Source organism: Lactuca virosa, chromosome 5 (genome assembly GCF_052849685.1).
Source record: "Lactuca virosa cultivar CGN04683 chromosome 5, Lactuca_virosa_CGN04683_v6, whole genome shotgun sequence".
Lineage (NCBI taxonomy): Eukaryota > Viridiplantae > Streptophyta > Magnoliopsida > Asterales > Asteraceae > Lactuca > Lactuca virosa.
In genome coordinates, this window is record NC_136430.1 from 13,743,265 (window position 1) to 13,765,906 (window position 22,642).

General features: G+C 36.0%; 1 protein-coding gene across 3 annotated transcripts; it reads right to left on the reverse strand.

The window, feature by feature from the left end:
- Positions 1–1,448: 1,448 nt before the first annotated feature.
- LOC145115554 (Ribosomal protein L1p/L10e family) lies at positions 1,449–4,854 on the reverse strand. Of its 3 annotated transcripts, none has more exons than XM_079051860.1 (11): positions 4,601–4,854; positions 3,774–4,482; positions 3,530–3,607; positions 3,409–3,450; positions 3,223–3,328; positions 2,984–3,054; positions 2,871–2,909; positions 2,682–2,786; positions 2,280–2,367; positions 2,113–2,159; positions 1,449–1,752 (listed from the first exon to the last, which is right to left on the reverse strand). In XM_079051860.1, the coding sequence occupies exons 2-11, from the start codon at positions 4,401–4,403 to the stop codon at positions 1,675–1,677; spliced, it is 1,284 nt and encodes a 427-aa protein (XP_078907986.1). In that variant the 5' UTR covers positions 4,404–4,482; positions 4,601–4,854; the 3' UTR covers positions 1,449–1,674. The 3 variants fall into 3 exon arrangements, with proteins under 3 accessions (XP_078907986.1, XP_078907988.1, XP_078907985.1); XM_079051862.1 differs by having other exon boundaries at positions 3,774–4,494; XM_079051859.1 differs by having other exon boundaries at positions 3,774–4,854.
- Between the last annotated feature and the right edge of the window lie 17,788 nt (positions 4,855–22,642).

Sequence of the window (22,642 nt, forward strand, 5' to 3'; positions counted from 1 at the left end):
CGAATGTTTATTTGCTTATAGTTATATTAATGTATGATTATAGATATAAAAAAAAATATTATAGTTATATTCACGTATGATTATAGTTATATTCATAATGATTATATATGTAAAAAATATATATAGATTCAAAAATCCATTCATGTTTGTTATGAATATAAATTTAAAAAACATTCACTTGATCAGATTTAATATTTACCCTAATAAATAAAGATGTTTTTGACACATGTCACACTCTCATTCATTTTGTCACATGTCATTTTGTGGTTATTTTGATTTAGTTTTTATTCCATATGTCATTTTATAATTTTTTCCATTTTATTAAATTCTACATAATATTTAAATGTAATAATTCCAATAAATGTAATAGTAAATGCATATCAATTTCATTAATGAATTTTTCTTCTAATTTCAAATTTCATAAATTAAAGCTTCATTAATTTTATCTGTTTATTTGTCTAAATTATTTATTCAAATTTAAAAGAGAAAAAACACTTTAATTTTAACAATTCAATATTTTTATTACTTTTCTTATAAATTAAAACTTCTCAAATATTTAAGATTTCATATTTAGTTTTTCTTTTAAATAAACTCATGTAATACATGAATCTCACACCTAGTAAACTAATTATTTTACATAAACAAATAGCAAATACATTCATAACTTTAAAATGCATAACAGTCCCATGCAGGAAAAAAAATTGAGTTTTCTAGAAGGAAATTAGTTAACAACATTTGATCCATAAAATATCTACCTCATAAAAATGTTTACTCTATAAGAACAAAATCAAAACCGTATATGCCATCTTCTATCACCTTATTTTTACAAGCAAATTAACTTCAATATATTAAAAATAGGAAATCAATTTAAAAAGCATTATAAGAAAGTCAAAAAATGAACATGTAACGATTTTACCTTTGTACTTAAATCACACATCACGAGTAACCCAAAAAGACGGTGCTAATTACGGAAAGTTGTCAATTTGTTGTTACCATGAGTATAATTCCAATCAATAGGGTTCTTGATGATTTGTCAAATTCTTCTGACAATTCACCTCTCTTATGCCCTTAATCAAAACCTTCAATTTTTTTAAACCAATGTTGGATCTTGGGATTAGGTGTTCCTATCGGCAATACAGCTACTACTCACAAAATGACATTTAGCAGCACACACTTTAATAACATCTTTTTTATGCCACCATAGTGACTATACTTGGCACTTAACATTTTATATTAAGGGTAAAAATGGGTTTAGCAATGGCTATTTGTAGCTCATGCATCAAGATTTGTATATTATTTGAATTTGATCGAAGATACATTCGCTTTTGATGATGTTATGAACATTTATTTGTAAGTCCGTCTGACATGGTGTTGTTATGTTAAGTTGAGTAAAAACGTGCAATTTAGGGCAAGGCCAGGAAGGCATTAAAATATCAAAGCAACCGATATGAGATGTAAAAACGTGGAATTTAGCATAATAGCCAAGCAAAACCAAAATTTCCATTACACTTATCAGTCAAAGTCAAACAGGAAGGAGTATGGATTATTAGTTTGTTAGGGACTTAGGAGTAGTAAGCAAACAAAGACCATCATCCAAAATGAAGATTATGCAACCACTCTATCTCTCTCTCTCACCTTGTGTGTGTAAGGTGTGTGTAAGATGACAATTTGTTGTCATCTAAGTTGCAATTTGGTGTAACGATCTGCCGCCATTGACAATGATTGGATTGAAACAGGGAAAGATGGGCCCATCTACATCATCATCATGCATTCCGTTCCATTAAAACAAGAAGAAGAAAAAAAAAACTCAATGAGCAGAAAATATGACCAGTTTACCCTTCTTCCTAGAATAATTAATAAATGACAATTTGAGAATCATAATAAACAGAAACTGTAAATGACAAGAATAAAAAAAGAAGTATATGATTACTAAAATGTAACAAAACTTGATAAGAAGATGAGGTGTATATGACAGATTTTAAAAAAGGATTTGGTAAAAGGGTAAAAAGGACTGAAAAAGTCAAATAATATTATATATATATATATATATATATATATATTATTAAGTCGGTGGTGATTGTGATAAAAAGAAAGAGGGTAATTAGTACTAACCGTGCTGCAGATATGAAAGGTAATGACATACCCAGCATACTTGGAACCTGTAAATAATACACACGACACACCAACCAACCAACCAACCAACAATATAAGAATCAGAAAAAAAAAACTAATTAATTAATTAAAGCTGGTGTGGTGGTTGGGTTTGGTTTGGTGCTTACTTTTCTTTAATCCAGCAGGCTTGGCAACCAAAAGAGCATTAACAAAGGCACCCACATTTTCACATAAAGCCTCCTCGCTAAAACTCACCTGTTTCACCCAAACCCAAACAAACATTCCTCTTTCTTTAATATTTCTTTCACCAATATTTCGTAAAATGGAAAAGGAAAAATAAATGAGAGGCCTGGATAATTTTCTAAATCCCTCCCTCAACTTGTTTGTTTTTACATAAAGTCAACAAATAAACCCCATATATGAAGTCCTATCCGGATAAATGGTGGTTACAAATATTTGAAAAATGCAAAGAAAATATATAAAAAGTTAGGGGAAAGCCTGTATTAGGTCATTCTTTCAAAAATATTTGTTCATGGAGTGTATATAGGTTATTTGCCCATAATAAATACCTTTCCAAGACCAACATGAACAATAGCAGACTTGTCTTTCTTAAAGTTTATGTTTTTCTTTGCTTCTTTCACTGCCCTTGAAACATCAGTCGTTACAGAACCATCCTAAAAACAGAATACGGATCAGATGACACATGACATGACACAAGCAAGCAAGTAGATATGTAGCATGTAGGTTTCGATACTCACCCTTGCATTTGGTGTTAAACGGTTGAGTTTTTTGGATATCTGGCATCCCAAGTAAAGAATTAGAACAGATAGAATTAAAATTGATCAGATCAAGTTTGATATATATACCATACCTCTTTCCCTATACGTGGCATCAGTTGAGGAACCGCAATACACTTGTCAATTTCTTTTATGTTAATGCTGCCTGAGAGAGAGAGAGAAATGCGAATCATAACTAATGATTTAATTCTAGTTACGAAAATCCAATCCTCTGTCAATGTAATTTCAAATTGCAGTTGCAGACTTAATATCCAGGCTAGAGTTATCAATCCAATCACATTGATATTATGAGTTAATAAAGAGTGTAAGTTACCATTTTTTATTCCTTCAATAAGATCCTCACCACCCACCAAATCAGCTCCTGCAGCTCTAGCCTCATCTGCAGCTGCTCCTTCAGCAAACACAGCCACACGCAAAGCCTGATAACACCAACCACATCAACTAACCAATCAATCACCTATTCCCAAATATCTGAATGAATAAATGAATACTATGCTACCTTTCCACTGCCATGAGGAAGAGACAATGACCCCGTAAGCTTCTGCACTTACAAACAATAACATAAAATGAGCCTGAGCCAACAAATTATAATAATTTTTAAATAATATTAATATACAAACCAGGTCTGTACGCCGCAGATCGACAGCTAATTTTACATGGGCTTCCAAGGTCTCATCAAAATTGTGCTTCGCATTAGCCTGAATTACAAACAACAACTTACATCATTCCATTCCAAATGCAAATACTTACTCATTTCATTTATTCCTTATTTTCAACCACAAACTAAAATAAAACCCCTTTATGATTGTCATAATAATATGAAATTTAAGTTCCATTTCAGTTGTAACTTTTAGCAATACACACCTTTACTAGCTGTACAGCCTCCTTAAGATCATGAACAACCTTTTGCCCTTTCGTGTTCTGTGATTGATCCACCTTGATCAAACTAGGGAACGGGACTTTTTGTTCTTCAACCCTAAAAACCCTCCTAATTACCCCACGATTATCCGACTCGATCTTCATCCTCTCTGCCTCCATTTCCTTATTCGTCCTCTCCACTTCACCGGCATCATCCTGCATTTTATCTTCCGGCAATGGCGCCACCCTTTTAGGGTATGAAACGGCAGGTAATGAGTTCAAATCCTTCACAAATCGAACATCTTCGCGGCTCCAACCTCTAGCCTCCACGTTGCCCTGTGGTTGCGGGTTATGCATAGTCGCGTCGGATCGTTCATGACTCGTGGGTTCTTGGAGTACAGATGGGTCTTTGGGTTTGATGGGGTAAGAGACCGGCTGAACAGAGAAAGGTTGAGGTCTGTTCCGATTGTTTTCATTTGGCGAGGGATTTGTGTCTGGTTGTAACGACGACGAAGATGAACAGAGGGATCTGCGAAGCCCTGGAGATGAAAACTTTGTCGATGACCAACCTCCAATCATAGCAGATGAAAAGCAGTGGCGGCGAGCTTGAGAGAGGAGGCGTTCAAAGGCCGCCATGGGAATGGCGATGGCGATGTTAAACTTGCAACGGGGAAGCGAAGGAAGGGTTTAAGGAGGTTGAAGACGAGGATGTTTTCTGAAATGTGAGCTAAAATTTCTTTTATACCAAACACTACATGTCTGATAGTCGATTTTCAGGGGAAAAAAACATCTTCAACTCGGTTTCCAGATGAAAAGTAAAAGAAAACCCTTACCTGCAGAAGCTGGCGGAGGCGGGGCTGGTGAAGCTGCCAGAGGTGGAGGGGAAGCTGCCGGCGGCGGCGTTGCAGATTAGAGAGAGGCAGACGCTTGGAGATGGAGTAGAAAGGGGTTAGGCGGGAGAAGATTTGGGCGTCGATCGGAAAGAAAAGAAGGCTTCTGTGTTTTTTAGGGCATAGTTGTTTTTTTGTGAGTTTTGCGGGAGAAGATTTGGGCGTCGATCGGAAAGAAAAGAAGGCTTCTGTGTTTTTTAGGGCATAGTTGTTTTTTTGTGAGTTTTAGAAATATTTATTATTTAGGTTAAAAGTTTATACCAAGTCAAAATTAAAATTAAAAGTAAAATTAAAAGAAAATAGAACGACCCCACCCCACTGTGTGTCATTGTGTGCGATCTACCTTTGGTTCACATCGTCTTCTTCCATTTCGCCCACAGCCAACGTCAGTGAGTCCCCTGGCGCCACAGTCGATGTCGGTAAGCCTGCCTCCTCACAGCAGACATCGTCATCTTCGATTGTTGTAGGTGTTCAACCCTAATGTTCTGAATTATGATTTTGGAATTGGGGATTCAGTTTTGATGTAATATGTTTTTAGAAGAACTCAAAGGCTCTAACCATTCCAAACTCACAACCATGGCATAATAAAGCTAAAGAGATTAAGAACTCAGAATCCACCATGTTTTAAGTATCGTGTCAATTGAATATGTTTTCATGGTCTTATTGAAGATCCATTTCATTATTGGTGGTGAGCTCTGTGTTGGGGTATGAAGTCTTGTCCAACATGGAACACTTAGATCACAATGGAGCACGTGACAAATGAACGGATCATCTGAGAAAGAAATGGATTGTCTGACAAAGGAATGGATCAAGTGTCAAAGGAATGGATCGTACAGAAGGGGGTTTGGAGCACCTGGAAGAGGTTTGGAGCACTTAGGAGTGATATGGAGCAACAAGGGGACCTTGTTGCGCCATCTGCTGAAGACTTTGGCCAAGAAGGATGGTGTTGCGCCAAGGGCACTCCTTTTTTTTTGGAAGCGCCAAGATACTCCCTCTTGCACTATGGGGTATCCCTCTTGCGTCATGGGGTACTCCTATTGCGCCATGGAGTATGTTGTTGCGCCAAGCACGGCCTTGTTACGTCATGCATGTTATTATTGCGCCAATATGGTGATGTTGCTCCAACCTAGATGCTCTTGTGACACACTTGATGCCTCTTGCGCCATCCATATTCATGTTGTGTCATGATGGCGCAAGATGGAGCATCTCGGTCCTTAATGAGTCAGGTATGCTATGAAGTCCTCTATGATGCTCAAGATGGAAGAATGTTCCAGAAGACGTTGCATTGCGGAATATGATTGGTTGTCACCATTCATGGGCCAATAGGCTTGGCCCATTAGGGTTTTAGGTTTGATCCCCTAAGTATAAATAGGCTCATACCACCATCATTGTAAATTGCTAGATTTTTGTGAGAGCTGAAAGTGTAACGTCCCGAAAATCATGATATAAAATTTTTTGTTTTTGGATTAATAAAGTGTTAATCCATTTATTTCTCATAAAACAAAGGTAACCACATGAAAGAACCCCTTTCTATACTTTCATATTTCTGAAAGACCCAAACTTTCATACTTGACAATATAGTTACTCCAAAACATGCTACATGCATATTCATAAAACAATATTTTTACATTGATAAAGTCATTACAAAATATTGGATACAAACCGACTATGTTTTAAGATTTTACATGACTACCCAGGATATTGTAATTTTATACATACATGAACTGAAGTACAAAGGTATTATTACAAACTATTCTAAGTCTTCCAACTATACTGGGTGCTTATTGCCTGCATTATGTTAAAACATTGGGAGGGGTAAGCGATAACGCTTAGTGAGTTCAATAATAGATACAATATAACGTTATGCCATATATATACCAATATGGCAGAAGCAATTAGAAGCAAGGAACAACAAAGACATAATGTGATAAGCTTTCCCTAACAATCATTGATTTGATTTAAATATATAACATCATTTAGACATAACAATTTCCATACTTGATAAACATCAATAACGCTTCGGCCCAAATGGCACTGAAGACAAACATTTTTTGATTAACATTAATGTAGATTTCAGGTTTTCATGCCCTGTCTAACCATATGCTAATGCCATATAATAGAGTCATTCACTTACTGGGGGACATGATCTACCTGGCCAGAGGCTACATACCAGTGCCACTGTGAATCTGAGTTCGTAAACTGATCACATGGTCAAAGGTATAGCTTTGCTATCATAAATAGCAGAAATAAAAATAACACGGGAAAATACTCAGGAATAACATTCTACCGAAGCCAAAGTGATGCCTATGTCATACACTTCATGGTCAACGGTTCATACCAATACCCAAGTGATGCATATGTCATACACTTCAAGTCAGAGGTACAGCCTTGCTATAAAAATAGCGGATACAACAACTCGAGATGATAACATGGAAACGCACATAGCACATATAACACATAACATACAATTGCTTATACATATTAAACTCACCTTGAATTAACCGGGGGTCAAAATAATAATTTGGGCAGCATTTCGGCTCTAAATATGACTTTCGTCGTTGAAAACCGGGAGTTTTCTTGAAAACCGGGTCTTGCGAAGGTAGAGCTTCGAAACCGAAAAGATAAATTTTTCGGGCTTCTCGGGAATCTCGGGGCGCGTTTCAGGCTTTGTAATAAGTACCGGGGCTTCGGGGGATGTCGGGATAGTAAAAATATTGAAAAAGGGTGAAAAAGTGTGAAATTTCCAAAATTAGTCGGGAAGTCTCGCAAGGTTGGTATTTATAGAGGAGGAGATCCGGAGCTTCGGATCCGAGGCTGGAAAGCGAGAGGCTCGCATGCGAGGCTCGGACCAGCTGTCAGCAGGGTGAGGTTCGGTTCGGACACCTGCTCGCTTCGGATTGGGCCTCCTCTTCGGTCGAATCAGAAGCCTACACGCGGGTCGGATCACATGGGTTTCATGCGCGGATCACGTGGCTTTCTTCGGACACCTGTGCGACACGCGTCGCTCCTCGGGCATGCCACGCAGCAGCTTCGGACACGTGGCTAGCTCCGAGCGAGGGTGACGTGGCAATTACTATTCATGCGAAATTTCTCGAAGAATGTGCCAAATCTTGTAAAATCCATAACTTTCTCATACAGACTCCGTTTTTGACGTTCTTTATATGCACGCATAGAGAAAATTATGCTCTACAACTTTCGTTTAGACTTCGTCGGAAAATTTTGACTTTATTTTTATATTATTATTTTTAACAGATCGGGACTAGTAAATCTGTTGGGTCAAAAATATGGTTTATACTTTGCTTTTCTAGTTGATTGTAATTTTATGTAATATCGTATATGTGTTGTGAGTTTACGACCGTAAACAGAGTTTACGGCCGTAAACCCAAGGCCGGCCCAGTCCAGTATATATAGAGGTGAGGGGTGTGAGGAATAGATGGATGAACACTAGAGGAGCTTAAGTGTGTGCATTTGAAGGTGTTCTAGAGAGAGAAAGAGAGAGAGAAGAGAGTGTGTGTTAGTGTGTGTGAATCTTGTATCCGGATCTTCATTCATATCAATATATACAAGATTCATATTATTCTTCTTCTCCTTCTCTTCTATTTGATCTGACATCATCCGTTTGATTGGGATTCCGCACCATCAAACAGATCGGATTGATACACAGGCAGATTAGGGACTTACAATTGGTATCAGAGCTTGGTTTGTATCACTCATCTTTGTCAGATCTGGAGCCGATTTGATCTTATTTTTGAAAAATTCCTGCGTTTTTGGATAGATCTTGGCAAAATAAGGGGGGTTTCTTCTTCGCGTTTTTCCTAAAAACGAGTTTTTGATCGAGTTTTGGAGCAAAAAGGGGCAAAAACGCTGTTTTTCGTCAAGAACAGCGATTTCCGAAGTGTTTACGGTCGGCGGCGGCTGCGGCTAGGGTTTTCCGGAGTTTACGGTCGTAAACGTGTTTACGGTCGTCGGAGTTTGCGGTCGGCGGCTTGCGGCTCGGAGTTTACGGTCGGCAGTTGCGGCTCGGCGGTTTACGGCTCGGATCGTCTGCGCCTCGGCTCGGTTTGCGGCTTAGAGAACGGCTCGGTTCGGCTCGGATCGCGGCTAGGGAAGCCGGCTCAGCAACAGCAAGCCGAACAGCGCCTTTATTAAAAAAAGGGGGGACGCGAAAGTGAGGATGCCGGGAATCGAACCCGGAACCTCTAGTTCATCAAGTCACGCATCTTACCAACTCTTTCAAGCTGCACCTTTGTTCATTCCTCCCATTTTTAATTCTTAAACACTCCTTTTCGCATCCAAGTTTCGCAATTTGACAAAATCAGCCCAAAAATTCGATTTCTTTTCATTTTAAATTCCAATTTCAACCAAAAATTTTAGTTTTTAAATTTTGACTTTTATTTTTGACTTTTTACTTAAAGTTTTGACTTTGACTTTGAAGTTTGACCTTTGACTTTAAACTTTGACCTTCTTGTTTGACTTTTAAATTTTCAAATTTAGCTTTTCGGTTTGACTTTTAAGTTTGACTTTTCAAGTTTGACTTTTTAAATTTGACTTTTAAGGTTGACTTTTGAGGTTTATAGTCAAAGAGCATTTTTAAATTTAAGTTTGACTTTTAAGTTCTAGTTGTGCTTTTAATAGTTTTTGAAGTTTACGAGGGAATTGAAGACATGAAAGAGAGTCGTCAGGAGATGTTAAGGCAAAATTTCAACATGTTCGATTATATCCCTGGAGAAACCCTGGAAGCTCAGTTGCAGCGTTTTACCACACTCACTACTGAGATGAATATAGCTGGGATCTTCTTGACCAAATCTGAGATAAACAAAAAGCTATTGAATGCACTTCCGAAATCATGGGATATGAACGTGGCTGACATCAAGAAGACAAAAGATCTCAATCGTCTTAGTCTTGCTGCTGTAATTGAAGAACTTGACGCTTTGAATTGTCGAAAAACAATGAGTTCCACAAACCTTCCGGTCAATGAAGTTTCTTGTTCTCAATCATGTGAAGTTTCATGTTCTCAATCATGTGAAGCCACGATTAAACTTCTTCGTGAACATAATGATTTATTAAAAAGAGAAGTTGAGGACCTGAGATATGAAGGTTATCAACTCAGGAAAGGACAGAAACCCCTAAAGGCCCAGTTAGAAACAAAAATAAAGGACTTTAGGAAGCTTCAGGAAGAATTCAGCAACAAGTGTGAAAATTATGACTATATTAAGAGACAACTTGATGCTGTAACCGAAGAACTTGACGCCTTGAAAATTAAGTGTGGAAAAACTGATGTTAGTTTCAAAAATTATACTGCGTCAAGTAAGACAGTCGACTCCTTATTTGAAACCCAATTAAAATTCAAAGATAATCAAAACAAGGGTCTAGGGTATGATAGTGTTCCTCCACCTTTCAATCATAACTACACATCCATCCCTTCGACACAGGAAGAAATTGACAGGGAGGCACATCTTCAATATGGCAAACCAGCTGGTTTTGTATCAGGAGGCATTATTAATGTTGATAATCCTGATGCTCCTGATGTTTCTGTTACATGTGCAGGTAAAGTAGTAGAGGATGAGAACAAGGAGAACACCATTGAACAAACCAACATCTCCTTGAGCCCTGAATCTGTTGCTTCGAACTCAGTTGCTTCTGATCAACCTGTTGTTCAGAAATATAGGCCACCAATTCCAGTGAAACAGAGTGCCTGCTGTAGTTGTGCGTGTGGGAAAAGCAAGAGACAAGGCAAGGATACGCCACCAGGGGCAGGAAGAAACAACTTCACAGTGAAGAAAAAGACTTGTTTTCACTGTGGAACACTTGGACACATTGCCAGAAACTGTCCAAATCGCGCATACGTTCCTTACTACGCACAAGGCTGGCAGAACGCGCCAAGAGGGAGATACTCCAAAAGAAACCCCTCAAGGCCACGTTCAGACCATGGTGACTGGAACGCGCAGAAGGCCAAGAATCAAACCTACAAGGCCAAGAATCCGAATCCCAAGGGAAATAAGGGAATGCCGGCCAAGAAGCCAAATCCAAGAGATGCTCCCGTGAAGTCAAAATCAAAGTCATCTCAACGGCCGACATCAAGTTCAAAAGCAAGTACTGAGCCACCCATCAGATCGAAAAAGAAATGGGTTAAACCCAACTACAAATGGGTTCCAAAGGCTCACTCTCCCAAATCAACTAATGACTATAATATTTCTTCATCTTCTGTTTGTGATAAACATGATATGTCATGGGAGAGAGTACCGTGCAAGGATGACAAAGGTCGACCCAGTTTCAAAATGGATTGGGTTCCAAAGACCAACTGATCCCGCTCTGTGTCGGAGCAGCTATGGAGGCATATCATCAGACTTTTGTTTGTTGGTAGTGGCTGTTCCAGGTACATGATAGGAGACATTTCTCAATTGTACAACACTCAGAACATTGTTTGAGAGTATGTGTCTTTTGTGGGAAGGGAAGAAAGGAAGGGATCACTCATGGGGTTAGTGCTTAACGATGTGAAGAATTTTTGGATCTGTTCTGAGATTACACGTGCTGTTCTCAGACCTTCTGGATGCAAATTCAATCGGTGACTTACGGTTTGAGTTTTCTTCTCTATACTCCTGAGTTTTTCTTAAGCTGATTCGCTTTAAAGAATAATTTTTGTTTTAGGATAGTTTAAATTTGCGCATTTACTTTCGTTTCTCTCCTATGCACAAATTTAGGGGGAAAAAAAACAAAACAAAAAAAAATAGAAAGTTTTAAACAAAATCCAAAAACATTAGAAAATCCAAAAATCCAAAAATATGTTGGTTAATGAAATGAGTTTGAGTGAGATGTTTTGGGAAGTGATATTATCAAGTGATAACAGGCAATCTGAGTCTGCGTAACGTACCCAAAGTTGAAGGGTCTTTGCTCTGGTTTGATGCGTCGGTAGGCACGAAAGATTCTAAATGGACTTGACTAGGCAGAGTTGAACTTAAGAAATTGTTAGACTTAACATATCTTGACCTAGTTAGATCCGTTTAACCTGAAAACACGACGCTTGGATAGGTTGAGCAGGGAGATATATGGGAATCTACTCGTCACATTAAATGAACCCGTACTTGGAACCATGGATGAACTTTTCCTCGATGTGCGGACTCTGTCCTTAAATCCGGTATTGATGGGGCGACTGGTGAATTCCGATGAGTTAGGTCTGTAGAAAATCGTTTTCTTTCTCTTCCTATCTGTCAGTCATATGTTGCATCCTTTGCGTGATTGGAAGAGATCCGACCTGGACAGCAACATATGCAAATCTATTTCTCTGCATATTATATCTATGAAATTCTTCCTATCTGTTAGCCATATACTGTCTCCTTTGCGTGACTCATAATCCGACCTGGTACACAGTATATGCACCATTCTTCTTCTCAATCCCTCTAAAAACTATAATTAATGATAATCTAAATCCATCTTTTCTCTTAATGATTGTCTGCTCACCCGATGTAAGGAGTACTCTGGAAGTTCTTGATTACGGGGGCATATCAGGAAGCGGGAAACATGTTCCAGTACAATTAACAATTGAACACTTACAAATTGTCTATAGATCTCGCTGCTCAATTTAGGTGGACAACAATATCCCTGGTCGTCGTCAGCTGAATGGTCCTTAAGATATAGTATCTAGGAACTTAGGATCAGATTTAATATCTAGGAACTTAGGTTCACCTTGTCTTATAACAAATAGTATGTCCTAAATCTGTCACAATTTTTCGTGTTTAAGTGGACCACAATACCGGCGATCGACCAGACAAAGACGTGAAGATAAAAGGTACCGAAAAGTGGATAAAGGCTGTCTAAAAACTTTGATCCCAAATCATTCTTAAAGTTAGATATCATTTTATTTTTGTTAAATTTGTTCAAAGTTTCTTCTAATTTAAATATTAGGGGAGAATTAAGAATTTTGAAAACCAAACAAAAATCAAAAAATTAAAAAGCCAAAAATAGTGTTATTTCTGTTTTATTTCTTTTTCAGAAAATATGAAAAATCCAAAAATATTGTGTGCTAAATTTTCTTTTAGTTTTGTTTTGTCTTGAAAAGTGATTTAAGGTAAAGATGAAACTCATGGAGTTTGTGTCGAAGATTTCTGAGCCAAGGCTTCATCCGTGAGCATCGAAGAATTTTCATTCGAAGGAGAAAGAAATGAAGATTATTCTTTCGACATTCATTCTTTCAACCCCAGAAGCAAGGTGAAGCTGCAATTGAAGATTATGTGACAGATTGCATTGAAGCCTCCTCAATCAGTCTGTTGCTATCTATGAACCTGCTGAAGTGATCCAGAAGATTAGTTCTCTCTGATATTCTCTCTGAAGATTCTCAAGCTGAAAGCGCTATTTTTCAAGAATCTTATCAAAAAGCCTCCTCACCCAACGTGCGTTCAAAGCCAAATTCTGAAGAAAAGCCCAACTGCTCAAGATGAAGTCATTCATGGAAGATTCATATGTTCATCTTGATGCTGTGAAGAATTCGAAGATTAAAGCTGAAGCCAAAGCTCCTAATGAAGATTATCAAGAAAGCCAGCTACTTTTTAGGGGGAGCTTGTTGGGTCATTTGAGAAAAGAAAAGAAAGCTATAAACCAAGGGGAAGATTGTTGGGTCAAAAATATGGTTTATACTTTGCTTTTCTAGTTGATTGTAATTTTATGTAATATCGTATATGTGTTGTGAGTTTACGACCGTAAACTGAGTTTACGGCCGTAAACTCGTTTACGACCGTAAACAGAGTTTACGGCCGTAAACTCCGTTTACGGCCGTAAACCCAAGGCCGGCCCAGTCCAGTATATATAGGGGTGAGGGGTGTGAGGAATAGATGGATGAACACTAGAGGAGCTTAAGTGTGTGCATTTGAAGGTGTTCTAGAGAGAGAAAGAGAGAGAGAAGAGAGTGTGTGTTAGTGTGTGTGAATCTTGTATCCGGATCTTCATTCATATCAATATATACAAGATTCATATTATTCTTCTTCTCCTTCTCTTCTATTTGATCTGACATCATCCGTTTGATTGGGATTCCGCACCATCAAACGAATCAGATTGATACACAGGCAGATTAGGGACTTACAAAATCCGTTAAAAATTCATAACTTCTTCATCCGACGTCCGTTTTCGTCAGACTTTTTACCATTGTACTGCTAATGACGAGACCTTCGATTCTCGTTTAGGTTGTGTCGGCTAAAAATCACTTGATCTAAAATTCGAGTTTTTAGCCGTCTACTGTTACGCTGAAACTTGTAAAAATCATAACTTCCTCATACGAAGTCAGATTTTGGCGTTCTTTTTATCGAACTTCTCGGTTTAACGAATACTACGACTTTCATTTAGATCACTAAGGCTAAAAAGTAGTTTATCAAAAACTCACTTTTTACGTCATTCGGCACCGTGCCGGTTTTATCGCAGATCTTCGATTGGTCATAACTTCTTCGTTATAACTCGGATTTCGACGAGGTTTTCGACTACGTGTTTTTAACGAGATTATCTACAACTTTCATTAATAAAATTTTACTTATTTCAAAGTTTATATTTTCGCTAAATTTCACTATTTGGCTTTTAATTGGAATCTCATAAGACTTCCAACATTTAATGAGTGATTCTAAACATAGTTTTACTTCATTTCTAGTAAAAACTATCTGTTAGAACTTAACACTCAATTTCTCATAATATTTCATAATATTATTAACTTTTTAATTTACATAACACGATTTCAAAACGTGTATGTTACACCACACTACAAGAAAAATGACTTACAGTCACACCAAAAAAGTGTGACCATATGCATATAGTGACATTTTATTTTTTCACTAAAAGTATGACGGAAGGTGACGCCATCGTATGGGTCTTATGGTCACTTTAAAATGTAGTGTCCGTATGAGATGAAAACATGTAGTCGTATTATAAAAGTGTGGCAAATTTGTACATAAATTTTTTCCTTAAATATCCAATATTGTAGCGTTAAACCGTCAATAGACACATTTATTTAGTAACTGTGGTGACTGTATATCACCAACTTGCGACATTCATGATGTTTTAGTGTAGTTGTTTTCTTTTATATTGTCACACAGTTTAAATTTTGTTAAGACTATTATGTATCTTTTGTAAACATGTAATTACGGTGAGTATGACCATGTTTGCTAAATGGCCACATATAATTAATTCCATAAGTGGCGAATTGCTAATAATTAGTCACAAAAACAATCAATTTTTGTGACTATAGCCTATCGTACAGAGACACACAATTAAGTGAAATACAATCATAAGTATTATAAAGACACACATTTTGTTAAAATTAAGGACTATTCGGTATCGTAATAAGACTATTGGGTATATTTTAGATACATATAATTACGGTGAACATGACCATGTTAGGTAAATGGACACATATAATTAATTTTACAAGTGACGATTTGCTAGTATTTAGTCACAACAACAATCAATTATGGCATCTATTATTAACCATTTAGCCACACGTTAAAAAACGATGTAAAGTAACCATTGTATAATTTTAGAGACATTGAAAACCAATAAAACATGACCAAATTTATACTAAAGCCACTTTAATTTAATATTTATTGTTACTTTTTCTACAATTTTAGACACATCAAAATAATTTAAATTAAGTAACCAAACCCAACAATATGAAACAAAAGCAAAATTCATAATTTGATATTAGTAATAATTGAAATCCAAATTCATACATTAAATTCCTAATTAAAATACCATAAAAAAAGAAAATTGTTCTAATTTCAAGAATTTAAATAATGGTAAAAAAATCAAGCACGTCATAAACCAAAACCTAAACATAACTAGGCATTCTTCTTATTTGTATTGCTCCTTGTCTTCTTGAGAAGGGCCTCATATGAGATGTAAGTTGGTTTCCTTTTCTTTGAGTTTTGATGTTGATGTTCTTGATGTGATATAATTTCTTGTACCTATAACAACAACATTGAAACAAAATTGAGTAAATAAAAAACATAATAGAGTAGTTTACGAAGGAAAAAAAAGTGTAATGCACAAACAAGTTTACAGAATAAACAAACTTTTGAATCAGGTTTATTATAATGACTTACTTTCATTTATTTCTATTGCTTCGGTTTTATCTTTTTTCTATTTTAGAATAATTTTTACTTTAAAAAATATTTCCGGTTATAGCATCGTACTTTCAATTCTTCTTATTAAGACATTATACTTTGAAAAAACTACTTAGCAAAAAAAATATTGTCGTGTATTTGAATTCCATTGCTACAATTGAGTATAATTTGTAATATGTATAAACAAAAGTGTGTTGCTATCTCTTGCATCTAGTTCTAGTCTTAATAGATTTACAAAATTTGACAAGTTTTCACATGAGAGGGAGAGAGAGAGAGAGAGAGAGAGAGAGAGAGAGAGAGAATTACATGATTTTGTCATGAGAAAGTTTCAACATCTGTGCAAGGTCACATGTATGGATTCCCTTTCATTTCCACTACAAAGGTAAGATGTATAAAACTAATCAAATTACATGTTATGATCTAAGTAAAGAAACAGATGATTAAGAGTTAACCAAATTGCCTACTCTGCAAAAATGACATTTAATTTGGATAAAACAGAATAATAATATAATTAATCATGAAGTTTTAAAAGGACAATACATAGTTATAAATTGTGAACCAACATGCATAAAGACAACATCTCCAAGATTTTCAACAGAACTCCATGTTTGAACTCAGAATGAGAACAAAATAAATGAGCACAATCAAAAGTTTTACACCATTAAAAGCTAATACTCACCCAGCAAATGCTTACTAACCAAACTCTTCCTTCAGCCTCCTTTAATGATTCGTGGTTAATTAGAATATTTGGTTGTGAATTGGGTGGATAACCTGGAACAAAAAAATAGAATGGAACAAAAAACTGCAATTATTAAATTAACATGTACAAGTTCAACATAAAACATAAAAATCTGCATGTACTTCATAATGACATCTCTTGGGCTCTAACACATTAACACGTTATAACATAATAGGATCCCTACACTTGTTGTAACCATGGTTGATAGAATTGTAACCAAAACTAGCTTGTGCGTGCAATTTTTGCCAGCATGTTCATAAGCCATACAAAAAAGAATTTGTGAGACTTCCATTTGCAGTCAATCTGAATGGGGGTACATCACCTAAACTGATAGTCAAGGGTCATAAAAGAACTCTCATTATGCCAAGTACTATCAACAACACTCTCAACCAAAACCTAGCATATATTCGGGTCTACCTGAACTGTTATGGACTACATGTAGTAAATCGTAATTCACAGAAAGGAATCACGATTTTTGTCGGGATGTAGCAATAACACTATCGTTAGTTTCTGAGAATCAAGTTTTTTGTGAATTACGATTTCTGTGAATAACGATTTCAGATGTTTTTTTTCTTTGAAATTTCTGTGAATTGAAACTTGTTTGTGTTTTCCTGTGAATTCCGATTTACTTGAATCTGATTTATATGAAATCGGTTTGTTATAGTATAGCAATTTTGTTTTTCTTTCACAACCAGTCGATGATGGAAGCAGCCAATCATGGAAGCAGAAAATCAAGGAGAAATTCATTTTGGGTGTTATCAGTGAAAAGGAAACACGTATAAGGAAATTGTTTTATTTTTTTTCATCCTTAAACAATTCTAGAAAAAGCTACAAATACGCATCTAGAACTTGATTTCCAGACGAGAAGGAAAGTGAAACCCTTACCTGCAGAAGCTGGTGGACGCGGAGGCGTGAATGGAGAAGTTGTCGGGGGTAGCGGGGAAGCCGACGATGGAGGCGGTGCAAGTTAGAGGGTGGCGAAGACCAGAATTTGGAGATGGAGGAGAAAGAATGGATGGTCGGATATGCGTTTTTTAGGGCAATAAAAAACGTAGGGGAAGGGGAGATCGAGATAGGCACGAAGACGAAATCTATAGAGGCGCCAAGGAGTTTTTTGGGGGGAAATTCATAGGAATGAATGTTTTTGTTTAAAATTTTTGGGTCAAAAGTTAAAAAAATAATATTTTAGTTTAAAATTTTCAAAAAAAAGTTCAAAGATTTCACATTTAAAAAAATAAAATAAAAGTTACCCTAATAAAATATTTTGGGTTAAAAGTTAAAAAAGACAAATAATGTTTAATAGTTAATAAATATCATTACCTTTTATATATAAAAAATCGAAGTTCTAATGAATTAATTTTAAATTTTTAAATATTTTAAAATTTGATTAATGATGGTAAACCAGGAATAAATGTAAAGCAAATACTTAAGTGGGCGGTATAGGGGTGATGTAGTGTGGGGGTATGTGTGTTGACGTAAAGTGGGTGGGTAGGGTGGGATGTGGGTATAAGTATGTGATGGTAGGGGTTGGTGGATGAGTATGTACATATGAGTGTCAGGGTATGAGTTGGATGGGTGTAGAGTAGGGGTATGTGTGGGTAGGCGGTGTAGGTTATATAAGGTGAGGGTGGGGTGTGGGGGTGCGGGTGTGAATATAGGGCGAGGTGGGTGGTATTGGTGTAGGTAGGGGTATAGTTAGGTGGATTGGTGGGTGGGTGTGAGGTAGGGATGTGGGTGTTGGATTAGGTGTCTAAGCCCATAACTATTTTGGTATGTACTTGACCCGATTATGAGCATGGTCCTTTTTGGGTTGCCTTCACCATACAAGCCACAAACCATACACAATAGCCCCCTAAGAGACAAGCCTTAAGCCTGATTTATACACCCTAAGCAATAAGGATTATGGTTTATGGCTTATTGTTAATAGTTTAAAGATTAAGGCTAAAGGTTAGTTCTTTGATCTTATAACTTATGTCTCATCAACCTTAAACCATAAGCTAAAATCCATAAGTCTTAAGCCATAAGTTATAGTCCTTAAGCCCTAAAACATAAGTTGTGCGCCTTAATCCTACAATCTCTAACACCCACCCAACCTACTATAAGGCATATGGCTTAGTGCTTGGTACATGCTTAGTGCTCAGGGCTTCATGCGTAGTGCTTAACGATTAGGGCTTATGTGGTAAGTCTGAAGGCTTAAGTCTTATGAAATACATGCACATATACATATATGCACATACACATACACAAATTCATAAACTCTAAGTCATATCCCGTAAACCCTAAGCCTTACACAATATGACATAATCCTTAAGGCTTAAGCCATAAGCCATAAGGCTTAAGCCCTAAGACATAAGTCATAAGACTTAAGTCATACACCTTAATCATCAAGCAATATGCCATAAGCTATAAGCCCTAATCCATATGTTGTAAGACATAAGCCTAAGTCCTACAACCTAATCCGTAAGCCATGAGTATTAATCTATAAGTGACACCCTTGGAATGCGTACCATCCAGGCACACGCACCTCATCTGCATCCACATACCTGTTGGCTTAGGTGTCTAAGCCCATAACTATTATTGGTATGTACTTGACCTGAGAGTAGCATGATCCATTTGGGTTGCATATCACCAGGACAATTTGATAGGGTAGACTTTTGAGAATAAGTTATTTATGATTTGTTAATATATTATAAGTTCTAATATATTAATATGAAATCATATTATTTAATTAGTATTGATCAAGAATTAATTTGGAATTAATTCTGTGATAAAAAAAGAGACTAATTAAATATAAGGGGTTGATTGGTAAATCATTCATTCTTATGGTGTGGGCCAATGATCCATGATTCCTTAGGTTGGGCTAAACCCATGTGACAACCCATGGATGATCCATGGAGGTTTAAACCCATGGATCCTAAGGAATATGGAAGGTCATGGCCATTAAGGTTTACATGGTGTAACGCTAATCTTGCCACACTATATAAGAAGCCCCTTAGCATCCAAAATGACACACTAGTGATCTTTGGAATCCATGAGCCGATTTTGAGCATAAGAAACTCTCTCAAAAGTTATCCTTTGTCCAAAGGTGTGTTGTGATTCCATTTGAGGCATTCATACTATTGGTGCTAAGTTCTTAAAGGCCAAATACAACAAGGTTTCCAACTACAACAAAAGGTATGCCATCTAACTAGAATTTTGTAGTAAAGATACTCTATTGTATGCTAGTTAGGATGATGCTTTGGAAAAACAAAGTTTGCATGTATATTAGAGAAAACATAAATCCAAAGCATCTAGGGTTGCATGTATACCATAAGAGTGTTAGAATGCTCAAAACCCTTCAAGACCAAACATACCCACCCCTAAATGTTAAGTGTCACCGTTACCCATACACCCCACCCAATCCTAAATCCCCATATCCACCCACCCCACCCCACCCTCGCCATACACTTTTACCCCCACCAACACCTCATATATCCACTCCAATCCCCCATACATACATCCACCTACCTATACCCTTACACTCATCCATACCCATACCCATGCTCACACCTTCCGTTAATATTTTTATTTATTAGTTTCAAATTATTGGAAACATAGTTTTTAATTTATAGATTACATGCCAATAATTATATACTTTTTGTCTATTTTATTAATAATTACATATTTATATCACAATATTTCAAGTTTTCGATCCACTATGCTATATTTTGTTTAAAATCACAAACTAATTGATTCATCCCTCCAATATGCCTGAATTAGACCTCGTACTAGAGTTATTACTAAGTTTGCATATGTTTGTTTACCTTATTCCTTCGAAAAAACAACGACACCAGGCCACATCCATCTTATTCTTCTTCCGCCATAATTGCCCTCCTCCCGTCATGCCCTTCCACCAACAACACCCACCTCTAGTGTCGCTCTCTGCTAGCAACCCACAATAACGTTTTCTTTTGTGATTATATGTTTTCTTGATTTTCTTAAACAATAATAATAATAATAATAATAATAATAATAATAATAATAATAATTTGATAAAAATAGTAAATAATAGTTTGTCAAATAACATATATGTATGAAATTCATTTCTCCAAAATAATTTCAATTTCCCTCCTAGCATGTCTTGATATCATTTCCCCTCGCATAAATTAAAAAAGAAAAAGAAAAAAAACTCTTTATCATACGCATCGTCGACTCCTATGTATAACCATTTTCCTCTCTAATCCCCCTGGTTTTGTTTATAGATGGCATTATGTCGTCTCCCACCATTTTATTCTATTACTTCACCTATTTTCCTCCATTCCCATTAGTGTCCTCCTTTATGATAATGACTCAAGATCATCTAATATCAGTTTCTCTTTAGCGGCGACAACGAAGATGTCAAGCCAACCGCAATTGGCCTCCATCGCTAATATGTTTTTTCGTCGCCCTCTTTCATCAAGAAGACTATCGCTAGGCTCCATTCTCTCATGTAGGCTCTCAATATCTCTATATCTTATTGATAATATTTCTCTGACTTCAAACCTGTGAACGTTTTATAATTTCAAAATTATGGTTTCTTATTTTGAAGTATATAATTCAGTCTCTCATCTTCTTATTCTATCTATTTTTTAGTTTGTTTAATTAAGCTTGTATTTTTGAAAAAAAAAATTTAGATGCATATCACGTGTTTGATGAAATGTCTGAATGAAAAATAAATAAATAAATGCTACATTTGAGTTAGATGCATATCACATATTTCCTTTTCTTGGGTTTTTTGTTGCATCATCTATGTTTTTTCATTATAACCGAATTGATTTTGGTTGGAACCAATTTATTTTTCCTTACTTGAAATTGATTTTGGTTGCAAAAACTGATATCAGATTGTTTGTGTAAGAAACTGATTTTGGATCTATTTGTGTGTCATATAGTTGTATGGTCATATGTATTTTTTTGTTGTGTGTAAGTTTGGTGCGTTAAACCACTTTTGGGTATACTTTTTGTTTGTGTTTGAGAGGTAGAGTAAATTACAATGTTTTTCATGTGTTATATCACTTTTATCCCTATGATAAAGTAAATTACATCATTTTGTCATTGTTTCATCATTTTTGTCCATATGATAGAATAAATTACATTTTTTGTTGTGTTTGATGTCCTCTTTTTATTTATGAAATTATAATATCATTTTTGTTTTCTAAAATTTCATGGTTTAAATTAAACTAGAATTTTATTTTCTACCAAATAAGTTGTATATAACAGTTGTCAGTCCATGACATCTAAAGCTTATTATTGACTTGTAGTATGATGATATGTTGGTCGAATGTTCAATTATTGGTCTGTTCATCAAAATGACCATTGTGGTCATTTTTCTCGGTATGATCGGATGGTAAAGTTGAAAAAAAAACAATATTTTTCTCATTTGTAACTTTGTATTTCAAATTTTTTCTCATTTGTCATTTTTTTGTGTAAAATTACTGATTCGCCATTGTGCCTATGCAGGTCTTCATAGCCCTATCAACCTCCTTCCGTGCCCTTCAGCCTCTCAAAGTTCATACATTAAAGGTTATTATTTGCGTTTTGTTATCTGATGTTCGAAACCCCAAAGTTAGTTGCCTAAATGAGTAAAAAAGTTTCTTGGAAATTTGCTCGAAGTGCATGCTAGTTGCTACTGGTTCTCCCCTGAAAAAAGTAAGAATTGGTTGATGTCAATTAATTAGAATTAGAACTCCTTTTGTCTCATCGGTGTTTTGGCCCAAAATTGACAATAATGCCTTTATTGACAGACGACACATGGAATTTTTGCAACATCAACACCCTACTAAACGAAAGGCACAACTAGAACAAGAGCACAATAATACATTTGGTCATTGGTTACGAAAGGAGGTATATTCATTTCATATATGTTGTGTTCTTTGTTATGTATTTCTTTATATCTTAAATTCATTATCTAATTACAATTCAGGTATAGAGAGAGTTAGGGGGTTGTAGAGAAAGTATAACAGAAACAATGCGATGGATTACACATGGACCCAATAAGAACATTATTAAATACGATGTATATGCTATCAATGGATATACTTTTCGTACAAAAGCTCGTGAAGGTAAATGACTGTCATGGTATTTTCGTACTGATTGTCATGGTGTTTTTATACGTACGGTATGTGTTTCTTAATA

Bases quoted from the DNA above. Each gene is read 5' to 3' on its own strand.
- LOC145115554 (XM_079051860.1), bottom strand. From the start codon at position 4,403: ATGGCGGCCTTTGAACGCCTCCTCTCTCAAGCTCGCCGCCACTGCTTT. The intron at 3,451-3,529 runs GTTTGTATATTA...TTGTAAGTGCAG, and splicing joins ATCTGCGGCGTACAGACCTG to AAGCTTACGGGGTCATTGTC. The intron at 2,160-2,279 runs GTAAGCACCAAA...TATTATTTACAG, and splicing joins GCCTGCTGGATTAAAGAAAA to GTTCCAAGTATGCTGGGTAT.